Genomic DNA, 20,515 nt, shown 5'->3' with positions numbered 1-20,515 from the left:
ACCCCTCTGATTTTTCATGTGTCCCTTATGATGGGAATCACTGGACTAAGCTACCGATCACCGAGTTTCACCTTTTTCAGTCAATCCTTAATCAGTCACATCACCCACAGGGGACAATCCTGATTTTAGTCTCATACTCAAGTTAGATCTTGGATGAATTACTTTTTTTAGCATTTTAGTACTTAGGTAAAGAATCAGAATAAAGCTACAACCACAGTGATCTATCACTATCTCACACATCTACTATTCCATCATGTGTTGACACAGATTCACTCTGTTCAGAACTTCTTCTTTTTTTTTTCTTTCTCTTTACTCTTTGTCACATTTTTCAGTTTGCACGGAAAGTGATGAGGCTTTGATGCAGAAACGTTAGTCAGAGAGGCGACGGGTCTTGTGCGAGAGAAAAACGTGTAAACAGCAGAAGTTGACTGATAGAGATCAGTGGGTGGGGAGACAGGAAGATGTAAGCAGGTAAGGAAACACTGACACAGTGGATGGGTTGAGTGTGTAAGAAGACAGATAGAAAGAAAGAAAGACAGACAGAAAGGAAGAGAGTGCTAAAGAGTCACACCTTAAGGAAATTAACAAAACAAGAAAAGCTCAACAGAAGAGGATTCATAGTGAAGGTAAAAAAGTTATTTCTTATTTTATAATTTAATATTTAAACATCATATTTATAGTATGAGAACTGATGTTGGTGCAGTAAACTTTACAGAACGTGACCTGCCTTTCAAAGTGGTGTTTGTAATCACTTAACATCTGCCGTTTATTCTGATGTTTTTCTCTGTAGAATGGGATTTGTGCAAGGCATTGTGACTGCACTGATGCTATCTGCACAGTTGGTGCTCACCTCTCCTGTGGTAACCATGCTCTTTCTCTATAGTTCATCTACTTTAATCACCATGTAATCTTACGAGAAAGCCTCATGCGGTTTGCTTCTTAAGTATAAAACATGAATGATGATAAGTTATTCTGCTGGAGTGGTTATGGTGATATACTTGCGTTCATGTGTTTACAGACAAGCGGGTGTACCTGGTGCCCTCCAGGTAAGAAAACATTATGTCCGGAACGACATTCTCTAATTTCTGTATCTACTTTTCCGTCTGCTCCTCGTTTAGCTTTGACTAACTGATTTTTAATGAATGAGTCAGCAGTGATTAATATTTGGAAATTACTACGAAACACTGAGGCATATGGTGCGAGCCAGTCTTTGTCTTTTTGCATCTGTTTTCTATATGGCTCTGTCTTGATGAAAACTAACGCCTGCTGCATGGTGACTTTGTGCTGTACGACCACATCCTTCATTAATATGCATTCTGGCTGAGCAGCTTTTTCTGCTTCTCCTTGTCATCCGGTTGTTCTCATTGGGTTCCTTCTGGTTTCTCAGGTGAGTATCGGATTTCTTGCAAAGTGTGTGCACCCTGTCCTGCTGGACAATTCACATCTGAAATGAACACTGAGCACAGCTGCCATCGCTGCTTTGGAGACTGCAGACCAGGTAGAGAAACTATGAGTCATTTCTTATTAGTTAACGGCTTCCTCTGTCCCTGTCACGACTGCAATACCAGTCACTTTTGGGTTTCAAAAATAGACCGAAACTCTATTAATAGAAATAGTTTTGTTATATTCAACATAACTGAAATCACCTCTATTTTCCTCTGTCTCAGACTACAATCTGAGGGTGGCTCGGAACTGCAGCAGCACGTCTAATACAGTGTGTGTCTGTAAGACTGGTTTCACGTGCACTGACAAAGGTGAAGACGATAACTGCAGATTCTGTGAGAAGAATCAGGAAACAGCCACCTCAGGTAAATACTAAGCAGTGCTGACTTTCAACAATGCCAGATCACCCAGGTCTCAACCAGCAGGGGGCCCTAGATATAAACAAAATACACGTTTTGGTTTTGTACTTGTTCTCCACACAAGTAACAGTGTTACTGTGTGCTAAGAATAGTAACTACCTCCTACTTACTGTAAGTAAACAATAGCAAATGTAACTGAAATGAAGACCGAAATAAAAGACAAGTGTGTTGTTGCAGGTTTAAAGATATTCAAACCTGCAAACCTGAAACCTTTAAAGGTCTTTCACTGTAGCATTATGTGCTTTTATTCATACTGTAGAGAAATGACAGGAAATGAAGGAAGAAAAACAGGAAATGAGGTTCCTGGCCAGTGCATTAACCTCTTGGCCATCCGTCCGCCTAAATTTATAACGTTTACCCTCCAAAAATGTGCAATCCTAGTGAACACAGAAACCACTTGTCAAAGTAAATGGTCACAAAACCTCCCTCTCAAATGAATTAATGTAATGTTTGTCTTCACCTGAGGATTTTTTTCCCACTGCACATGATACTTTCACTTTCTCTAGTCTGGTGTTTTCGCTTTAAGCTCTTCTATTTGTTTGGCTTGGAACTGTCTGTGCTATAACGTGATAAAATGACATATTGAGTGTTTTTCCTCGACAATTTGAAACAAAGCTGTGATGTTTTTCTTCTCCAGCGTTAACAATTGTGACTTCAGGAAAAGATAAGCCGACGCTTGTTACAGATTTCTCACGATATCAGACATTTTCTACCAAGCCCTGCCAATTTCCCAAGTGAGTCACAAATTCCTGAGGTACAGTATGAAACAAGCAAATCGCAGAGTGGAGTTTTAACATGTTTGACTAGATGGACATGACAATCCCAATTAGGATGATTTAAAATACTCTCAAAATAACAGTGTCACTGTCTGTTTATGGGGTCATATGTCTAGTTAAGATTTGCAATACCCTTATTCCACAGATGTCAGCCGACAGATCCACCGACATCCAACTATACAGGTGAGTGTACAATGTGTGTGTGTGTGTGTGTGTGTGTGTGTGTGAAAAGTATCTGAGAAGTATGCAGTTGTTACTCGTTTGTCCTCTGGTGCCCCCCACAGATGACATGTGTAGCTTTTAGTGAAATATTCATTGCCTTGTTATTTTCTCTCTCTCTCCCTATATATATATAGAATACTCTCTATACTACTGACTACGTTGTGTAATATCTTAAAACCTATTAGATGAATAATCACATAATAAAGGTTCCCAGATGATAGATTGTCATGTATGTTTGAGATGTTCATGGTCTACAGCCCTAACTGTTAGCATGCCTGCTTTACATCACCATGTATGTATTGTTGATAGGAGCATATTTGCCAAATGCATTGCTGTACCTAAATATAGCCACGCAGAGCCACAAGTGTGACTGTGGTGTCGTTTATTTCTGTCAGACACAGCAAAGAGTCAACTGGCAGCCATTTTGAGCCCAGTGGTTGTTGTGGGATGTGTGGCCCTTGTGATCCTGTTCTGTATCCGTCGGCCAGGAGATGAAATGTGTTTCAAGAAAGGTCAGAGTTTGTTTAAGTCTGACCCACGTCTGAAATCTTAGTTAAACGTTTTGGTTGTAACACTCCTGGAAAACATTTAACACAGAAGAGTAAAAATGTTTGTAAGTAGAGATTTGTCATGAGCATTACTAGACCATTAGTTACTATGTAAATTATAAGCATGTAAATACCAAATCATCATTGCATGACATGTAAAGAAACCTATTTCTATTACTCACTCCTTAATTTTTTCTCCTTTTCAGCTATTGTAAAACTATACAATGAGGTAAGTAACCAGAGGACCCCTTTTGCTCATTCTCTCATGTATTTACATACGTAGCATCATCACACGTTTGTTTGTTCTAAACTGAATCATGCTCTTTTTCAGGGAGGGCATGAAGCTTCCCACAAGTCAAAGGAGTCAGCTCACCAGTTCCCCAGAGACTCATTCAGTGCAAAGCAGCAACCAGAGTCCCTTTCAGCAGCCAATCTGGGTACTGATGAGTGAAATAAAAACTTTCATGTGAAATGCTTGACTCACTGTCTTGTGTTATTAAGAAAACAAAAAAAAAAGTGAAAGACACAGTTGGACAACTATTATGAGTCTGAATTATACCTACCTAAACTATATATTCCATAAATTCTGTTAATTCCTTCTATGAATGTGGTTATGAATCGTAATTAAAAATACTCCTTCATGTACTCTCTCTGCTTATTAATGTCTCTTTAGGTCCAGTTCATGTCCACAATCCAGGAACAGTCATCTTCAGCTTGCTCAGTCAGTTTACAGGCCAAGTTGGCCCGACAGTTGTAGGGAAAATGGCTGAGAAAGTGAGCAGCGAAGAAGAAGATGGACGAGACTGTCCTGTGTTTCACCCAACATCCTCTTCCAGTGTTCATCTCTCTGAGGAGGAGAGGAGCGAAGAGATTGATAGCATTTTCTTTCCCTCCCAGGAACAGGGGAAGGACTGCCACATGTCCAAAGAAGAGGAACTATGATGCATTGCGCAATTCCTAGAAGATTTGTGTTGGTGGTTATGACTCCTGGCATCCAGACTGAACCTAAACACATTCTTCTAAAGGAAGGAATTACAAAACTTTGAGACTATAAACGACCGAGGAGACGAGGAGCACATTCATCTTTCTTTGACAAACTGTGAAGGGACCACAGAGCTTCACCATGACATTATTTCCTGCAGGTTCTGGGAAAACTTGGTTAGCCACACCAGAAACTTTAATTCTGTGAAGAATGGCTCGGAGATTTTCTGTTTTGTAAGTTATATTTAAGACATTCTGTACATACGTTTTAATACGTTTTTCAGTTTCTTACAGTATTAGATGTGTTTAATGTTTTACATTAGGCATTTTAATTACAATAAAAATTTATTTTGAACAAGGAAAACAAAGCAGAAAAGTAAATAATTACAGAATGCCAGCAAAACTACAGCAAAATATATATTTATATACACAAATATAAATGTAAAGATGTGGACTATCTTTAACTTTTGTGTACCACAGTACATACAACCATGACAAAGTTTTACTTCTACTTAACCGTCACAGCGTCCCTCTCTGTTTCAGTATATTTTGGATTCTTGATCCACTTTTATCTTCTTAACATGCCAGTTGTCAAACAGTCATGTTTCCTCGGAGGAAACAGTATTGGTCTTGAAACGTACAGTACGTTCTCTGTGGTTTCTTACGTCAGCAGGGACCGGAGTGACATTTGACTGACGTTTGATCAAAGTGTCCAAAGCAACCCAATGTTTTGCTTTGGCCCACGTGTCAAATTCTTGATCATCCAAATTCAGAATCAACAGCCCACCTGGTTATTATCTCATACATCAATAGGCTGGTCACATTTCCCACACACCTCCTGGACAGGCTTGGATACTTCCTCGTCCTCAGCAAACTGGGGCACTGATTGAGTTTTTTCAGTTAAAAAGTAGCCTGAGCAACAAGAAAAACAGAGGATTTGTCAAAATGAGACTGAAATAGGATGACTAAAAAAAACACTTGTGCACATATGTTAATTAACCTTTGAATAACGATAATCTACCCACCGTGCTTAGACCTGATCCATCGCAGGAAGGGCTGGATTTTTGTCACAAGCACAAGAGCAATCCCTGCACCCAGGAGGGCGATTATCACTAGGAACCACATTGTGTCTGCAACTTTAAAAGAACAATTTGTAAAAGACTTATACAAACATCCAGTTGAGGGAGATTTCAATCATTTCACTGAGACAGAACTATTAGTATGATTCACCTCTGTCTGGTTTGTAGGGTCCCGACGTTGTTGAGATGGTTTCAGTTGCTGAGGCAGAAAGTAAGACAAAAAATAAGTATCTATCAGTTCAGTGGAAATATTCATTCATTGGAAATATAAACCTGTTTATGATTCTCTGAGCTTACTCTGCTTTCCTGTCTTTTTAACCGTCTGCCCAGGAAGTGTGGATTCATAATCACATAACGCAGTCTATAATTAACCTGTCACCCTGTGTATGTGCCCCCTAACTCCGTGTGTACAGCACTTTAAACAAACTTTCAACGGGATTATTGACTGTTGACTTGTTTATATAGATTTTAGGGCTGTCGCTAGGAATTATGGGTACAGAAAAGAAAATTGATGTGCAGAGCCACAGAAGCCCCAAAAAATAAAATGGATGTACAGTTGAACCTACTGTGCTTTTGAGAGGTATTAATACATATGCAAAACAAATAAGGTCAGGTCATACAACAGTGCTTTTGAGCCTAAAAACACTAGTAAGAGTGAACTAAAGCAGTGGTTTAGATCATTAAACCTAAACAGGGAACTGAAAGATGCTAAAATGCTCAACTGTTTAATATTTATCTGTGGGCTCATTTTATAAGAAACACCTTTCACATACTTGTAGTCATTTAAGCCACAGTAATTTGTTCATTCTTACTGGTTATCATTTTGTCTTTTGACTTTTGCCTTATCAGTCTCTTTTTGTTTTGTTTTTTTTACCCAAAAGAATTGATGTATATTTAGTAGATCTACAGTCATTACCAGCTGTACGCCTATGGCAGCAGTCATAAGTAGAGTAACATTGGCAACCCTTAGATCACTAAACATTCTGGGAAATATTTGATTGGAGTGCACAAATCAAATTACAATTAAAATTGAATGAGTAACCTGACATTAAAGGGTACAGATTAAGCTAATTACCACAGCAGTGAGGGAAAGCTAAAGACCACACTTCCGACCACACCCAACATTTATGTTGGTTGTGGTGCAAAAGATGCTGAACCAGAAAGATACTTGAAAGGACTTATGGTAAATGGTTCTGGTTAATTCTGTAGGGTTTTGCCTGTTATATCAAGACTTTATCTGAATATTTACGTTTAACAACACGTGGAGGTGAATCTTACTTATAGTAGCAGAAACAGTGGTTTTGGTGGTGGGTGGTATCAGCACACACTGTGTGCACTCTTGGTCATTGCACATGTACCCATCTATACATGTGCACACAGCATTATGAGTGCTGTTACAGGCCGTCTTCAAAGCCATGTTTTCTGTAAAAACAACAACAACACTCATTAAAAGATAAATTAGAATCATAATTCTAAAGATATGTGACACACACAGACGTACGTGAAGAGGTTGTCTTTAAAACATGATGTATATCAGAAAATGAGAAATGACTCACAATCTAGGTGCGGCAGATGAAGATTCTAGGTCTAAGTCATAACTTCGTTATATTATCACTTCACATACAACTTCTTTATAGGTACGTACAACTGTTATTTCTCAGTGAAAGCAGTATTTCACTTTGATTGAACAGTTTCTTTCTTCCAGGATGCTTTAAGACACATAGTGAAATGTGATCTCACATATTAGCAAACAGAAAACTACTTAGATGAGGCCCAGGAAGGCAGAGTCATCACAAAACATGTGTTGTCATAAAACAAAATTAAAACTAACTGTACCACTTGACATTTAGGATCATAGTACCTAGAGCCTTCATCTCTTGGTGGTTAAAGTTGTTACACGAATGAGAAGCACTGTTCGGGGTAATTACATTATTACTTTATTATTAACTTCAGTACATGATGCTGACAACTAAATGTGCCCACAAGAACCATTCCTTTTGTTATGTTTACAACAGCTTACTATAAACTGTAAGTGGGAGGCCAGAGGTCACATTTCACCTTTCAGTTCACATTCCAGAGCAGTGAATGTCAGCGCTGCCAGTTATTCTTGTACAAGGGATTTTAGCAGGACTCAGTTGTTTGGTTTGAGTTTGACTGATCAGTTTACAGTACTGTCTCATGGTAATCCATAATAATACAATTAAAAATGTGAATTTGACAACCCTTATTGCTAATATTCACTTCATACACTGGATTATCATTGGGCATTTAAAAGTAAGAGAGATAATTGCTAAGGTGACTGACGTTATTTAAAAGAATCTGACAACTTCAACTTCTTCAAACTGTTTGAATATCCCGCTAAAAAAAAGATCTTTCATGTCTTTATTGAGAACAACCATAAAAACCTCATACTGCTAGTGGTAAAAGTATGTGAACCCTTTTTTTATCAGTCCACAAAACATTTTGCTAATACTGCTGTAGAGTATTAATGTGCTCTTTGGCAAACTTCAGTCCCTTGTGGTGTCCTGCCATAGACACCCTGCTTGTTCAATGTTTTACCTACTGTAGACTCATGAATACAGATGTTTGCCAGTTCCAATAATGACTTCAAGTCATTGGCTGTCACTCAGTTTTGTTTCTTTACCTCATTGATGAGGGTTTGTTGTGCTCTTGGGGTCGTTTTGACTGGTCGCCCACAGTCCCAAAGTGTTTCCATTAGTAGATTGTTTGCCTAACTGTAGACTTCTGTCATTTTTAAAGTCTTTCAAATCACTTCTTCACCCTTTCCAGCTTTATGTAAATCGACAATTCTTGATGGTAGATCCTCTAAAGCTCCTTTTGGCGAGGCATGGCTCATATAAGCATATTGTGTGGCGCAAACTCAAAATGTTAGAAGGTTTTTATGTAAGTGTCAGAGGTGTTGTTCTCAATAAAGACATATAAGATTTTTTTTAGGCATACTAATATTTCATCTTGACTCAGATGAAGATCAGATGACATTTTATGACAAATTAATGCAGAAAAGCATAAATGCCAATATTATACGTCATATAATTTTTGGTGCTACTGTGTCTGTATTTATACTGTTGTAAGATCAGAATGTGACATTTCTGTGTGGGTGGAATCATTTCCACCTGAATTAGTTTCCGTAGAAGTTAATTGGCACAAAGCCCTTCATGTGTAGGATTAAAGGTTTTTGACATTTTGGACACCCACCCTCATCCCCCCAGACTATGCTGCTAAAAAAACAGTCTGCATATTGTCAGATTTTAAAGGTATAGCTAGAGCTGTGCTGTTAACAGCCTGTAAAAAGCTTGCTCATTTGCTGCTTCTTGATGTGCACAAAAAAGCACAAACTGCGCTAAAATATTCATGTAACCAAATTTCAGAGTGAGAATGAAAATTTTTCTCTCACTTCTGTGTTTTATCTCTTCTGTGCTTTCCACGGTGACATTTAAAAATAAGCATAACAGGCTGTTTTTGCTAGTCTGTAGCAGGGTAAAGCCTGAGTAATATCATAGAACATGACAGAACATGACATTTCTGTCTGCAGCTCTTTCCGATGTTTACCACTTTTCTGTGTTTTCTTGTTTTCCACTGACTTGGCTGTCTAATTTTTCAACCCCCTCCTGATTTTACCCTCGGTGGGCTGTGCCACTTATGCTGGTGTCATGATCATATCAACATGAAATTACTGTTGCAGAATCCCACCCTGATATAACCCCCTGAACAGAGAGTTTCTCAGCCTTCCTCTTCCTTCATCTCTGTCTGACTGTGTCCCACCATGAAACACAGAATGGGAAATCCCCCTGCATATGTGACCTTATGTTTGTATGGGCAAACTTCTCTGAAATCACAATGTACAGAGTTGACTAACAGCTACCAGTCTGTGTTCTGTTAGGTTCTGTGCTGTAAATGGTCCATCATGGTGGTCAGGCTTACAGAGATTTGATGAATCACTCATCAGCTTGCACAAAGACACACATTGTGGACACATAAATTAAACCACAAGGGGCAGGGATGGGCTATACTGACTGACATGACACATAGTATTTTTTATAGTACTGTCTTATCACAAATAGCTGTGTAAAATTGAAACCAGTTCAGTCCACTGCTCTGCGTTACAGAATTATTGTGTAAGTTAAAGATTTCAACATCCTTATGGTACACATATATGTGCAATAACACTGTCTAATATCACTACACATCTCATATTGGTGATGTTTAGAGCTTAAATATAAATTTTATGTGTCATGGAATATGATACATGCAGTACCAAATCTCCTGCCGGAACAAGAAATCACCCTGTTAAACCATCTCTGTGAATAAAATGACATCTACAATAAAAAAAAAAAATTGCAGGTGTCACTGTCCCTGTTTGGTCTAAAGGTCTAAAAATAGCCTCAACATACTGTATTATTATCACACAGTTCAGGTCTTGCAACAACTTAGCACCCACCCCCCAAAACTACATATGTGAAGTTACTCACGTTTGTTGCAACTGTTGCACATAGTGCAGCTCATCTCCACACTGCAGGAATCACTGTATTGGTCCTTGATGCAAGGCTGACAATCAATTTCGCAGGAGGTTGGTGAACGTCGATTCATTCGTTGACCTAGAACATATGCAGTAGTTTACAGCTTTGACCTGTTTAAAATTAAAACTGTAAAAGTACCATAGTGAAAAGAGGTCACTGTACCTGGTAAGCACATGTTACAGCAAAGCTGGGGATCATTCACTGGCCATGGATATTGTGTGTTATTGCACTCTAAGGAAATCACAGAAGAAAGACAACAGAGACTGGACAGGAAGGTAAAAATGATATAAAGTGGCTGCATCTAGAAAATAGGGACACAAGAAGGGAGAAACAGAAGGGGAGGAGGATGAGCGGAAAGAGGAGGAGGAAAAAGGTCATTCACTTGGACAGATACGTTCTCATATTAATCCATTGGACATCAGAGGGAAGCACAGTGCATCTATAGAGCTATACAAAAGTCACAGAAGTAATGATAGTCACTGAATCCTGAAGTGTAAAATATAATTCAAATATAAAGTGATTATTTTAAATTAAATACACACGTGTATGATGCAGTAAACAGGAGAACTGACAGAGAAAATAAGCCATGCACTAATTCAAACACTCTGGAACTACTACTACTGGAACATTAACATATGAATCTAATAATGGTCAACCTGACAGGATGTCTGACCGATAACTACAGCTGAAAATGTCTTTACAATACACTTACGGTGGCTGAGAAGATGAGACAAGATGTAACCTGAGACCCTCTGAGCGTGAAACTGAACAGGGGACCAGAAGTGTGCATTCATAAGATGTGAGAGATGACTCATTTCGAAAACCTTTTGCCGTGTCTGATATCTCTCTCCGCTGTCTCATCCTGTCTCTGTCTTTGCTGAGACCCCTCGTTGGCTCTCCACTCAAAAACATGCTCCCCTCCAGCCTCCACTTTTTTTCCACAGGCACCATCTCTCTCGTTTTCAACTAAAATCGTGTTTCTGGCTCCAAAACGTCACACGCTGTCGCTGTCGCTGCCTCTCTCTCTCTCTCTCTCTCTCTCTCTCTCTCTCCCTCTCTCTCTCTCTGTCATGCTTCCTACCTTGCTTGATGAGATCATTTCAGAATATTATCATCCACCACTCATTTAAGACGACACACTCCTATAGGTCTTACAGAAAGCTCTTGCAAAGATAAATATTATTCCAAGAAGCAGCAATATGCTAATGAGCTGCTGTGCAACTTTATGACAGGAGTGAGCAATAAACAAACATTAGCATTTAGCAATACCAAAAACTAAGATGAAAACAAAATTCTTCATAAAAAGTCACAGTCATCTTCTCACAAATGTGGAAATACATAGATCAATATGTACTGTGTGAACAATCAGATATTAGTGCCCTCAGATGTACTGATATGATAAGGGGAGTGTTTTTGTTATTTGACATGTTGGTATTTCCTTACACCTCTTCTGATGGTTCACGGTAATTTGAATCACACCAAAATTTGTGCTTCTGGCTGCAAACTGAGTGACGAGTTTCTGTGAAACTTCCTAAAACAGTGTAAACATTGTAGGCGTGAGAATTTTTTGAGTTATTCACCGACTACCAGCTGATTTGTGTACAGATCTTTCCCAAATGTGTAGGAACTCTCGTGGCTACTTTTTCATACAGTTTAGTTGTTTTAAATTAGTATTTTCATATAATTCTGCACCACTCTCTTCTGAAATTAAATAAGAGTAAAATTCCTAATAAAAGTTCAAATTCCTCCATTCAGCTGTCTCGCTGTGTGTTCTTACAGCACCTTCACCCCAGAGTCTGCTATAGCTTAGTTTTCACTGAAACCAGCTTATATCACGTGACCTTCTGTTAACCGAAACAGGGGCCTAGCTAGAGGAAGCAGTAGGGGCTGCCTGCGAGGCCCTGTGCAGCTCTGAGTGAGCAGTAATACTCAAACAGAGTACAGGAATGACTGGGAGAGAGATGACTGAGCAATAAAATCACTCTGTACATGACTTAGAGCAACCTGGTCATGCTTATCTTGAGGTTTCAGTATTAATGCTGCTTGACCGTAGAAGCAGTACACCAGATTAAAACTTAAATGCAATCCTTGCCGGGAAAATGTTGACGGTGCTGTTATGAGGTAAACAGAAAATAAACAGAAGTTGACTTGACTAGAATGACAGACGTTCTCGCAGCCTAAAATAGTGTGTGTGAAGGTTAGCAGTGTGAACGCTCTGAACAAAAGCGCCATTGTAGATAATTGACAGAGAGGTTTTGCTAACTAAAATGTGGGGATGTGGTTTGTCTGAGGAAGTTCTCTTGCTGAGTGAGTCTTTCATGTGCTGAAAAGTCACGTGAGGCTACACTCTGCTGGCTTGCGGACTAAATACCAGCTTTATCTAGCCTTCTGTTTTGTTTAATTACAGTGGAAGTAAAGTAAGTTCAGTTTTAGTCTGTATGGGAACGTTACAATGAGATGAACTTTGACCCTAAATCCAAAACATTTTATTTGATAGATCTTCAGTCTCTACATCTCTAAATCTAGATAAACTAATGATTTAAAATGTAACGAATGCACAGAGATGCCTCTTATTATCAGACTGAATAGACCTTATTTCATATATAAAGAACTATTAAATCTATTCAGGGTTTATATTCTGTAAAATATCCATTACGACTGATTATATTTGATTTTATTCTTCTTGATGACTAAATGTTGCCATCATTCTTGAGTTCCCAACCCCGAGATCGATTGTTTTCTGGTCTTTTACTGGAAAGAAATCGCTCGACTAAAGTAGACAGTCACTTGAAGTACGTGATCACCATGTGAGCTGACAGTAAGCTGTGGCCAAAACAAATCATAATCAAACATCTCCCACAGGTTTAATTTTACAACTGTGATGAAGATTTGTAGTACATGTTTCACAGTAAACATGATGACACTGTTTCTAAATTACCTTAAAGCTAGATTTGCATTTCAAAAAAACACCTGAAATTCCTTTAATACTCAATTGAACGGTAGATTTCTGAGTAACTAACTGTAATTGTAACTTTATCTTGTGACTGTGACTCTAATTATTTTATGGTATTGTTAATAATTCAAACTAATAATTAAAAATAATATAGTACTTGAATAAATAAGTATATTTAACTGTAGAAGAACTGTAGAACTGAGGTACTTGTACTTCACTGGAGTTTTCCTGATTATATTAAGGAAACTAAGAAAATTAAGAAAATTAAGAAAAATAATCTGCTTTTACGTTAAGTTACTTTTTTAGATGCAGATTCTTGCAAAACATGTGCCAACTACATAGTTAACTACTGTTAAATTAACAATGATATAACAAAAAAATCCTCCATCTCAGCCAATGCACACGTTTAATACGGTGTCTTAGTGTACTTTTGCACATTTGAGTTCATTTAAGGTGGTCATTTGGCACTTCCACCTCAACACCACTGTGCACGTCTGCCACATCTGTGCAGTCACGTTCCTACAGGGTTCACATATGTGTTCACATTTGTTTTGCCCGCAGGTGCCTTCTTGCCAAACTGTGCGTCTCAGATTCCTTGAAATGGTCTCATGACGCAGCTATTTCCCGTTTAAGTCCGCCTCCGCGTCCTCGGTCAGAGAGAGGGGCAAAGACTGCGCCGCTGCGCTTTAGCTGAAAAACAAAATACTACATTGGATCCAATGTTCGTGCTCGTCGACCCATGGACCTGAAGTGAAGAGAGACCTCTCAGCGGATCAGGGTCTGTCCAGGTGAGTGACGGCACCTCTGGATGTGACTCCGTGGAAAGGAGAGATTCATATCAAACTAGAGGCTGTTAGTGGGCGTCATGCGGCGTCCGCTGTGTAGTTAAAACGAAACCAATCGACAGAAGAAAAAAAAAAAAGAGTAAAATCCAGAGTGTAGATTTGGTTTTTAAACAGGTCAACGTTATCTGTAGATTTTCATTAGTCGCACGGTGCGTTTTTTTTTTTTTTTAAGCTTAAAGTTGTCGGAGATCACAGACAGGGAAGTAGGAGAAGGAGCGAAGGTGCCAACAAGTGGCGCACGAAAGTGTGTGTGTGTCTTTTTATTTAAGTCAGCAGTAACCACTTCATTCATTATGTTCCTACTAAAAGGCAGATGAAACACATTTATATGTGTGTTTCATTATTTATTAACCCACTGAAATTATTGACTTAAGTTGCTAATGAAAGTGCATAACATAGATTTAGGGACCACCTTAACGACCCCCTGGATTTCCAGGTATAACAAATTCAAACAAACAACATCAGAATTCAGTCAATTCAAATAATAAACATAGTTTCTTGCTTACCTTTAAATGACCTTTCTGATAGTTTCATTTGTGCGGAGATGTTGAGAAAACAACCTCTGAAACTTCAGCCCCCTCCTCAGTCTAATGGTTACTCTAAATAACTCTGTTGTCTGTTTTCATTTGGACTGTCTGTTGTTAGAAAGTAGCTACAAATAAAACAGCAACAACAGTCAGTAGCATGTACAAAGTGACATGTTTTCCGGTGGACTTGAGGCTGTTTAGGGAAAGTGGGCATGTCCCTTTAGGTTCCCAAAAGTCCCATCACAGCCAAACATGCACACTAATAACAGAATAAAATCAAAGCTGTGTCCTGTATTAGCCTGTTGTCAGAATCCCTTTTTTACGATGGTAGATTTTCCTACACTCCTACAGACTGGACTGTGGGCGGACTGAGGAATTAATGGAGCTCGGTAGTCATGGCACAAGTAAAGTCAAGGCAATAGCTTACATGTGTCACTGTCCAACACAGAGTTGATGAAATGAATAAATAAGAATAAAAAACGTACAATAAAACACAGCGACACTCTAAACACCATTAGAAATTCACCTGTGTTGTTTGTACTGTCAAATGTCCTTGATAAATTGGATAGGATAGCAGTTAGAGCTTGTACCATTGGCAGGCTTATGTAAGTCATTTCATCCATAATGTGAGTCTGATGAATTTTATTTTGTAGTGTAGGACAAGCTGTGACCTGATGGCAGCGCTTCAACTCGATTTATGAGTCTGTGATTGTTAATAAATAAATGGGGCGATTGCAGTATTTGTTAAGTTACTTCAGAGGCTGTGTGATTAATCCACACACAGTAAATATCACCTCTATAGAGCTGTGGCACTAAGCTGGCTAAAATAAATCTTTTACTGTTGATTAAAACACATTGCGCCAATATGCTAAGTTTTATTTCTAAATTTAATAATGAGTTTTATTTTGTTATGTTTGTATCCAGACTGTATTTCCTCTCCATCGTTCAGCAAAAGCGTGTAAAAATAAATATGGATATGGAATATGGATGTTGGTTTGCGGTGTTTTACAGAATGTTTATGTTGCAGGTGGCCTCAGATGGACTGAGAAACCTGAAATATAATGGAGGGGCACAGAGGAAGAAGGAATAAAAAAGCCCCTGCTGGCATAATGCTGATCCTCATGGTGAGGGAAACTGAAAGTGCTTCACTAAAAACCTTAACACAGCATGAAGAACTGCCTTTAAGTAGACAAAATTAAATGTTTGTACATTGATTATATGTTTTCTCTTGCAGTGCATGTTAACCTTCACTTTGACATCGTCTTGTCCACACGGAGACTATCTCTCCACACAAGGAATTTGTTGCAACAAGTGCCCTCCTGGTATGGAAACATTTGATATACAGTGTCCTAGTCATTATTAGAAATAAACCACAGACTGATGTCTTCCTCTTTTAGATCGGTTTTACAAAGTCTGAACTTATTTTTCTCAGGTTTTAAGCTTGTTGAAGAGTGTCGTGCTTCAGGTCACAGGAGTAACTGCACGCCCTGTCCTGAAAAACAGTACAACGATCAGATTAACTATGCTGACAACTGCAAAAGTTGCACGCGCTGCAAAGGTAAATTTACCTTTTGTCTGACTCAGTTTCACCTCTTGGAAAGTAGTAATAGTTTGCATTGTTAATTCTTTTTTGTTCTCTTTTAAAATTTTCCACAGCATCAAGGAATGAAAGGGAGGTATCATCATGTGAAAAAAACAAAAACACTGTTTGTCAGTGTAAGGACGGTTATTACAAGTCTGTGATCAGCCCAGACACATACGAGTGTCTCAAGTGTAAAGTATGTGCAGAAAATGAAGTGGAGAAACAAGAATGTGAGTCTGTAATTGCAGTAATACAAACATTTGCTTATGTACAATATTATTAATTATTTGCCTAATAATAAAATCCATCCTATTGTGCACAGGTACAACAGAGATGAACACTCAGTGTGAATGTAAGGAGAACTACTACAAGATGAAAAACAAGTGTGTACAATGCAAGAAGTAAGTATACCACCAAAAGGGCATATAAACCACCACGTGCACTTTTGGTCCATGCACTGTTCCTATCCTGCTGTTTAGGATAACTTTATTTAAAGTTGCTAATGAGGAAGTTAGTTTATTGAATTGAAACTTGCAACACACGTGATTTTGTTCAACCTTTCCATTTGTTGGCAAAGAAAAAGAGAAGTAACAGTTGATTAACAAGTGCTCATTTGTTAAATGTACGTGTTGTGATTTTATATATTGTTTGTCTGGTTAACTGGGAGGGGACCCCCTAAAATATCAGCAATATATGAACATCTCTTTTGTGGTGTTACAGTATATATTAATAATGTTATACTTTGAAGTCAGACGGATTTTAAAAAGAGGTGTGGTTGAAGTCAATAAAGTCACAATGTAACTGTCACTAAAGTTTTCCTGGTTAGACAAAAGTAAAACTGGTTATGTAGGAATTTGAAAAGGACATTTTATTTACTAAAAATGTGTTTGTGAGCCTTTATTACTATAGTCGTCAAAATCTCACAGAGTAAGGTGTACAGTTATTTTTAAGTGAGCCTTTTAGTATGTGGACGGATACTGACATAAGTGTCACAGATAAAAGAGGAAAAAAGGTGTGGTCCCAGAGGAACTGACAGCCCATACGTCATTATATTGTATATACATAACTCAGTTTTACTGTGTGTAAAATAACTATAAGTAGTAATTGTGATGTGTGATTCAGTGTTTTTGATGAACTCTCTTTCAAAAAAACACCAACTTCTTGATGGTGGTTAAAGTGGAAATGTGCTGTAAGTCTTAACACGCACTTGATGAACTCTTTTGCTGTTGCAAACCGTGTCGACCTTCATGTTAATCATTTCCTCTTAAAATGCGCTGCTTCCTTTTTAATGCTGTGAAACACTGTCTCTGTTCCCCACAGTTGCACCACTCAGTGCAGTCATCACTGTTTAACACCAACTACACCTAAAACTTCAAGAGGTGAGCCCTTGTATCAGTTATCAAAAAGTCTATTATTTGTGGTCAGACCAGTGAAAACCAAGTGTTAAAGAGCAGTCTGACGAAGAAGGGTCAAGAATGTGTGGAAGACAGGTTCACTATGGACAACCTGGATATATTTAACTCAGAATGATGTTATGTAAAAGAGTATCTGCAGGTATTGAAAAGTCTTAAAGGTTCCCCTCAGAAACGTAACTTAAATAAGGAGAACAAAATATATATTGAAATGTCAAAAAATAAAGAATTCCTTAAAGCCATATTGTTCCTTCTGGTTTACCGTCATAGTTTCATTATTAAGTCACTATGTGGTTTTCAAGTCAACATGTAGTTGTCTTTGTGTCCATCTAGATCATGCTACTCCCTCTCAACCAGAAATCCTTGGTAGCATCATTTCTGGAGTTGTTGTTTCAGCATTTGTGTTGTCTTTGGTGGTCCTTATCACCTATTGGACAACTAAACAACACACCAAGAAGAAGTTTAAAAATGTGTCCTCTGAACAACCTGCTGTTTTCCAGGAGTCATGCAAGGTACACTGATCTGTCTGTGCTTACTGTTTTTTTGCTGGATGTCCCATGTATTTGACATCCCCTTGTCTCATGGCAGGTCTTGATCAGTAGTGAAGAATCTTGGATCGACCACAATGTCAAAGCTGTTCCTCAAAGCCCTCTGAATGAACAACTGGAGCCATCCAATCTGCCTGACTGTGTCCCCCAGGAAATAAACAGTGAGTATATTTTATACTGTAGACATGCTGCTAAACAATGCTCCAGTGTGTGTTGGCTCAAACAAAAAAACTATTGGCAACTGTTATCTGTAATCTCTTTCCCTCAACACCACTCTTCTTTCTCCCTTCTGCAGTCCCTGACCTAATCTACACAGTGCTGGATCTAGTACCCGTGCAGCAGGTGAAGCAACTTGTGCGTACTCTTGGTGTAAAGGACATAGAGATCGAACAAGCAGAGATGGATCACCGATCCTGTCGGGAAGCTCACTACCAGATGCTGCGGGTGTGGGCAGAGAGAGGGTCACATGCAGGCAGAGGAGGACGAGGTCGAATGCTGCACTGTCCGCTGTTGAAGGAGCTGTTGGAGCAACTTAGAAAGCTTCACTTGGGACGAGCGGCCGAGGAGCTGGAGACAAAGTATGGCATTCAGCACTGATGCAACGTGTGCCAAGGAGGGACAAAAAGCTTATGAATCCAAGTATTGTTGGTGCCTTCAGAGACTGACTCGCAGACAGCTCCAAAGCATTCAAACGGACACGGCGCTACCATGCGAGCAGCAGCAGTTTTACCAGCAGGACTGAGCACTCTACCTCTCATACCTATCCCCACTGAGATGACTGAGCCAAAGTGCTGAAAGGGTCAGATCAAATGTTTCAAGGGGAGGAGAGTGAACAGGAAATGGGTGATAAACTGATAAAGTCTGCTCAAACCCTTTTTAAAGTTTTACCAATGTGTACTCCTTGTTTAATTATTAAGGGACATGTTTGCCTTCTTTCTAGGAGCTAGATGAAAGCATTGACCACTTTCATGTCTTTAAATATGACCAGCAGCAGGTAATTAGCTTAGGACGAAGTAAGGAAACAGGTAGCCTGCCTCTGTGTGAAGGCAAGTCTTTGTATGACTACCTCCAAAGATCACTTATTTTTTAAGAAAATGAAAAAAAAAGTTTAGAAACAAACCACCATTTGTGGATTTAAGGGGAGTGAGGAAGGCAAACGAGGCCGTTCCCCCCCGTTTTCAGTCTTTATACTAAGATAACTGGCTGCTGGTTGTTGTTGCTGTTGTTAAAATCTGCTGTTCATCTGTGAGACTGGTATTTATCTTCTCATTTAACTCTTGGCAGGAAAGCAAATATTTCCCACAATGTCAAAAGAATTCTTTGTGGATGATGAATCCCTGTCTATGATGCACTGTTTCTTTATTATCAGTACCCTGTGTATCTTTGGAAGTGGGTAAATGTTATGGTTTTATGTGATTTCATACTAGACTGATCAGTTTTGATCATACAACTTTAATCCTGAACGGTATTTTGTATTACAACATATTTTCACGTGGCTTTATCAACTTTGTATTGAATATCAAAACATTTTTATCATAGGTTTTTATAGGCACATTAAGCTACTCCATTTATGTTCATAGTTCACTTTTGCAGCTATGTTTAAACCTTTAAAAACATGTTTTCATTTCCTTTTTTTTTTTTTAAGCACAGGGAAGTGCAAAATGTAATGGTCAGCATTTAGCCTGTTCTACAAAGTTAACAAGTAATGTTTTAATAATACTTCTCGGTTTTAATGTTGGAGAGCGCTCCACTCTTAACAAGGGTGGGAAACTGTTTAGTTTCTTCTAATGAAGACCAGACCCCTGACCGTTTCTACAGTCTTTTCACAACCTGATTAGCATTCATTTAAGCCCCGTCATACAAGCATTATTCATCACTGTTGGAGAAAACAGGGCACACCTTGTCTCAGTCTTTGTCAGCCAAGCAACTCTTAAAACGCCAGTCTCAGCCTGTAAAGTCTGATATGAATCAGTCGCACGCTTACAGGCCGAACAAGTAATTTCAAAGCACTTTTATGCTGGATGAAACAATACTTTATCAACATAGTATAAGGGTGTTGAGGTAGAATGTTTGTTACTGTTTAAACTAAAAATAAATGTGTCATATATCTTTATGTGTGTTTCTGAAATATGTCATGAATCTGTCTGGATGCTCCAGACACCTGAGGGTACAGCGCGTGGATGAAGTGTCAAAATGAAGCAGTAATGAGAATAGATTTAGCTTTAGGCATGCTGCCAGTCTACATTCCAGCTTGAATGTTTAAACGTTTAATTACATTTCCATCAACGTATTTCCTCTTATAGATTCAAATGTCAAGTGGGGTTTTTTTTTAAACTCTTTGTCTTTTTTCCGTCCTGTAGCACCGTTCTTATAGCTGCTTCTCTTCCCCATATCTTCTTACCTGTGTGCTCTTCATTTTTTTACTCTGCTATCAAATACCAGATTCCCACAGTTGATTTTAGTCAGTGCATCTGTCTCTGGTATGTAATGAGACGTCATAAGACGTCTCTTCCCCTCTTAAAACTATTTTCCTCTGTTTATTCTGGGCGATCAATAAGCCTGATTGACACGCACCCACAACAGATCGTCCTTAAAGAAATCAGTCAACACTCCGCTCCACTAAGCACTTTTAGCAACAACAC

The 20,515-nt window shown here is 38.7% G+C and overlaps 3 protein-coding genes across 4 annotated transcripts; 2 read left to right on the top strand and 1 right to left on the bottom strand.

Moving 5' to 3' along the window:
• Nucleotides 1–403: 403 nt before the first annotated feature.
• Nucleotides 404–4,366, top strand: si:dkey-260g12.1 (tumor necrosis factor receptor superfamily member 14). The gene is made up of 11 exons (XM_026370617.1): nt 404–626; nt 791–860; nt 1,019–1,046; nt 1,388–1,498; nt 1,668–1,808; nt 2,500–2,596; nt 2,784–2,821; nt 3,256–3,372; nt 3,615–3,637; nt 3,740–3,845; nt 4,082–4,366. The coding sequence occupies exons 2-11, from the start codon at nt 792–794 to the stop codon at nt 4,348–4,350; spliced, it is 999 nt and encodes a 332-aa protein (XP_026226402.1). The 5' UTR covers nt 404–626; nt 791; the 3' UTR covers nt 4,351–4,366.
• Nucleotides 4,367–5,163: 797 nt separating this feature from the next.
• On the bottom strand, nt 5,164–14,862 carry cd27 (CD27 molecule). 2 transcript variants are annotated; one of them, XM_026370632.1, is made up of 7 exons: nt 14,311–14,862; nt 10,169–10,307; nt 9,959–10,084; nt 6,747–6,890; nt 5,620–5,667; nt 5,415–5,525; nt 5,164–5,301 (listed from the first exon to the last, which is right to left on the bottom strand). In XM_026370632.1, exons 2-7 carry the CDS (start codon nt 10,305–10,307, stop codon nt 5,189–5,191), a joined length of 681 nt encoding a protein of 226 aa, XP_026226417.1. In that variant the 5' UTR covers nt 14,311–14,862; the 3' UTR covers nt 5,164–5,188. The 2 variants fall into 2 exon arrangements, with proteins under 2 accessions (XP_026226417.1, XP_026226416.1); XM_026370631.1 differs by lacking the exon at nt 14,311–14,862 and adding an exon at nt 10,719–13,021.
• Nucleotides 13,581–19,986, top strand: tnfrsf1a (tumor necrosis factor receptor superfamily, member 1a). The gene is made up of 10 exons (XM_026370606.1): nt 13,581–13,747; nt 15,359–15,455; nt 15,566–15,653; nt 15,764–15,889; nt 15,988–16,143; nt 16,236–16,314; nt 17,234–17,292; nt 17,659–17,837; nt 17,914–18,034; nt 18,169–19,986. The coding sequence occupies exons 2-10, from the start codon at nt 15,393–15,395 to the stop codon at nt 18,468–18,470; spliced, it is 1,173 nt and encodes a 390-aa protein (XP_026226391.1). The 5' UTR covers nt 13,581–13,747; nt 15,359–15,392; the 3' UTR covers nt 18,471–19,986.
• The last annotated feature ends 529 nt before the right edge of the window (nt 19,987–20,515 follow it).

The sequence above is a fragment of the Anabas testudineus genome, chromosome 16, assembly GCF_900324465.2.
Source record: "Anabas testudineus chromosome 16, fAnaTes1.2, whole genome shotgun sequence".
NCBI classification, from domain to species: Eukaryota; Metazoa; Chordata; class Actinopteri; order Anabantiformes; family Anabantidae; genus Anabas; species Anabas testudineus.
The sequence above is the reverse complement of the archived record's forward strand: the minus strand, read 5'-3'. Positions and strand labels throughout refer to the sequence as shown.

Excerpts from the sequence above, each read along its gene's own strand:
- si:dkey-260g12.1 (XM_026370617.1), top strand. The coding sequence starts at position 792 with ATGGGATTTGTGCAAGGCATTGTGACTGCACTGATGCTATCTGCACAG. Across the intron at positions 1,809-2,499 it reads TCAGGAAACAGCCACCTCAG|CGTTAACAATTGTGACTTCA; the intron begins GTAAATACTAAG and ends TTTCTTCTCCAG. Across the intron at positions 2,597-2,783 it reads AAGCCCTGCCAATTTCCCAA|ATGTCAGCCGACAGATCCAC; the intron begins GTGAGTCACAAA and ends CTTATTCCACAG.
- cd27 (XM_026370631.1), bottom strand. The coding sequence starts at position 10,796 with ATGCACACTTCTGGTCCCCTGTTCAGTTTCACGCTCAGAGGGTCTCAG. Across the intron at positions 10,085-10,168 it reads CTGTAACATGTGCTTACCAG|GTCAACGAATGAATCGACGT; the intron begins GTACAGTGACCT and ends CATATGTTCTAG. Across the intron at positions 5,668-6,746 it reads CACTGTTTCTGCTACTATAA|CAACTGAAACCATCTCAACA; the intron begins GTAAGATTCACC and ends TTTCTGCCTCAG.
- tnfrsf1a (XM_026370606.1), top strand. The coding sequence starts at position 15,393 with ATGGAGGGGCACAGAGGAAGAAGGAATAAAAAAGCCCCTGCTGGCATA. Across the intron at positions 17,293-17,658 it reads TACACCTAAAACTTCAAGAG|ATCATGCTACTCCCTCTCAA; the intron begins GTGAGCCCTTGT and ends GTGTCCATCTAG. Across the intron at positions 17,838-17,913 it reads TTTTCCAGGAGTCATGCAAG|GTCTTGATCAGTAGTGAAGA; the intron begins GTACACTGATCT and ends GTCTCATGGCAG.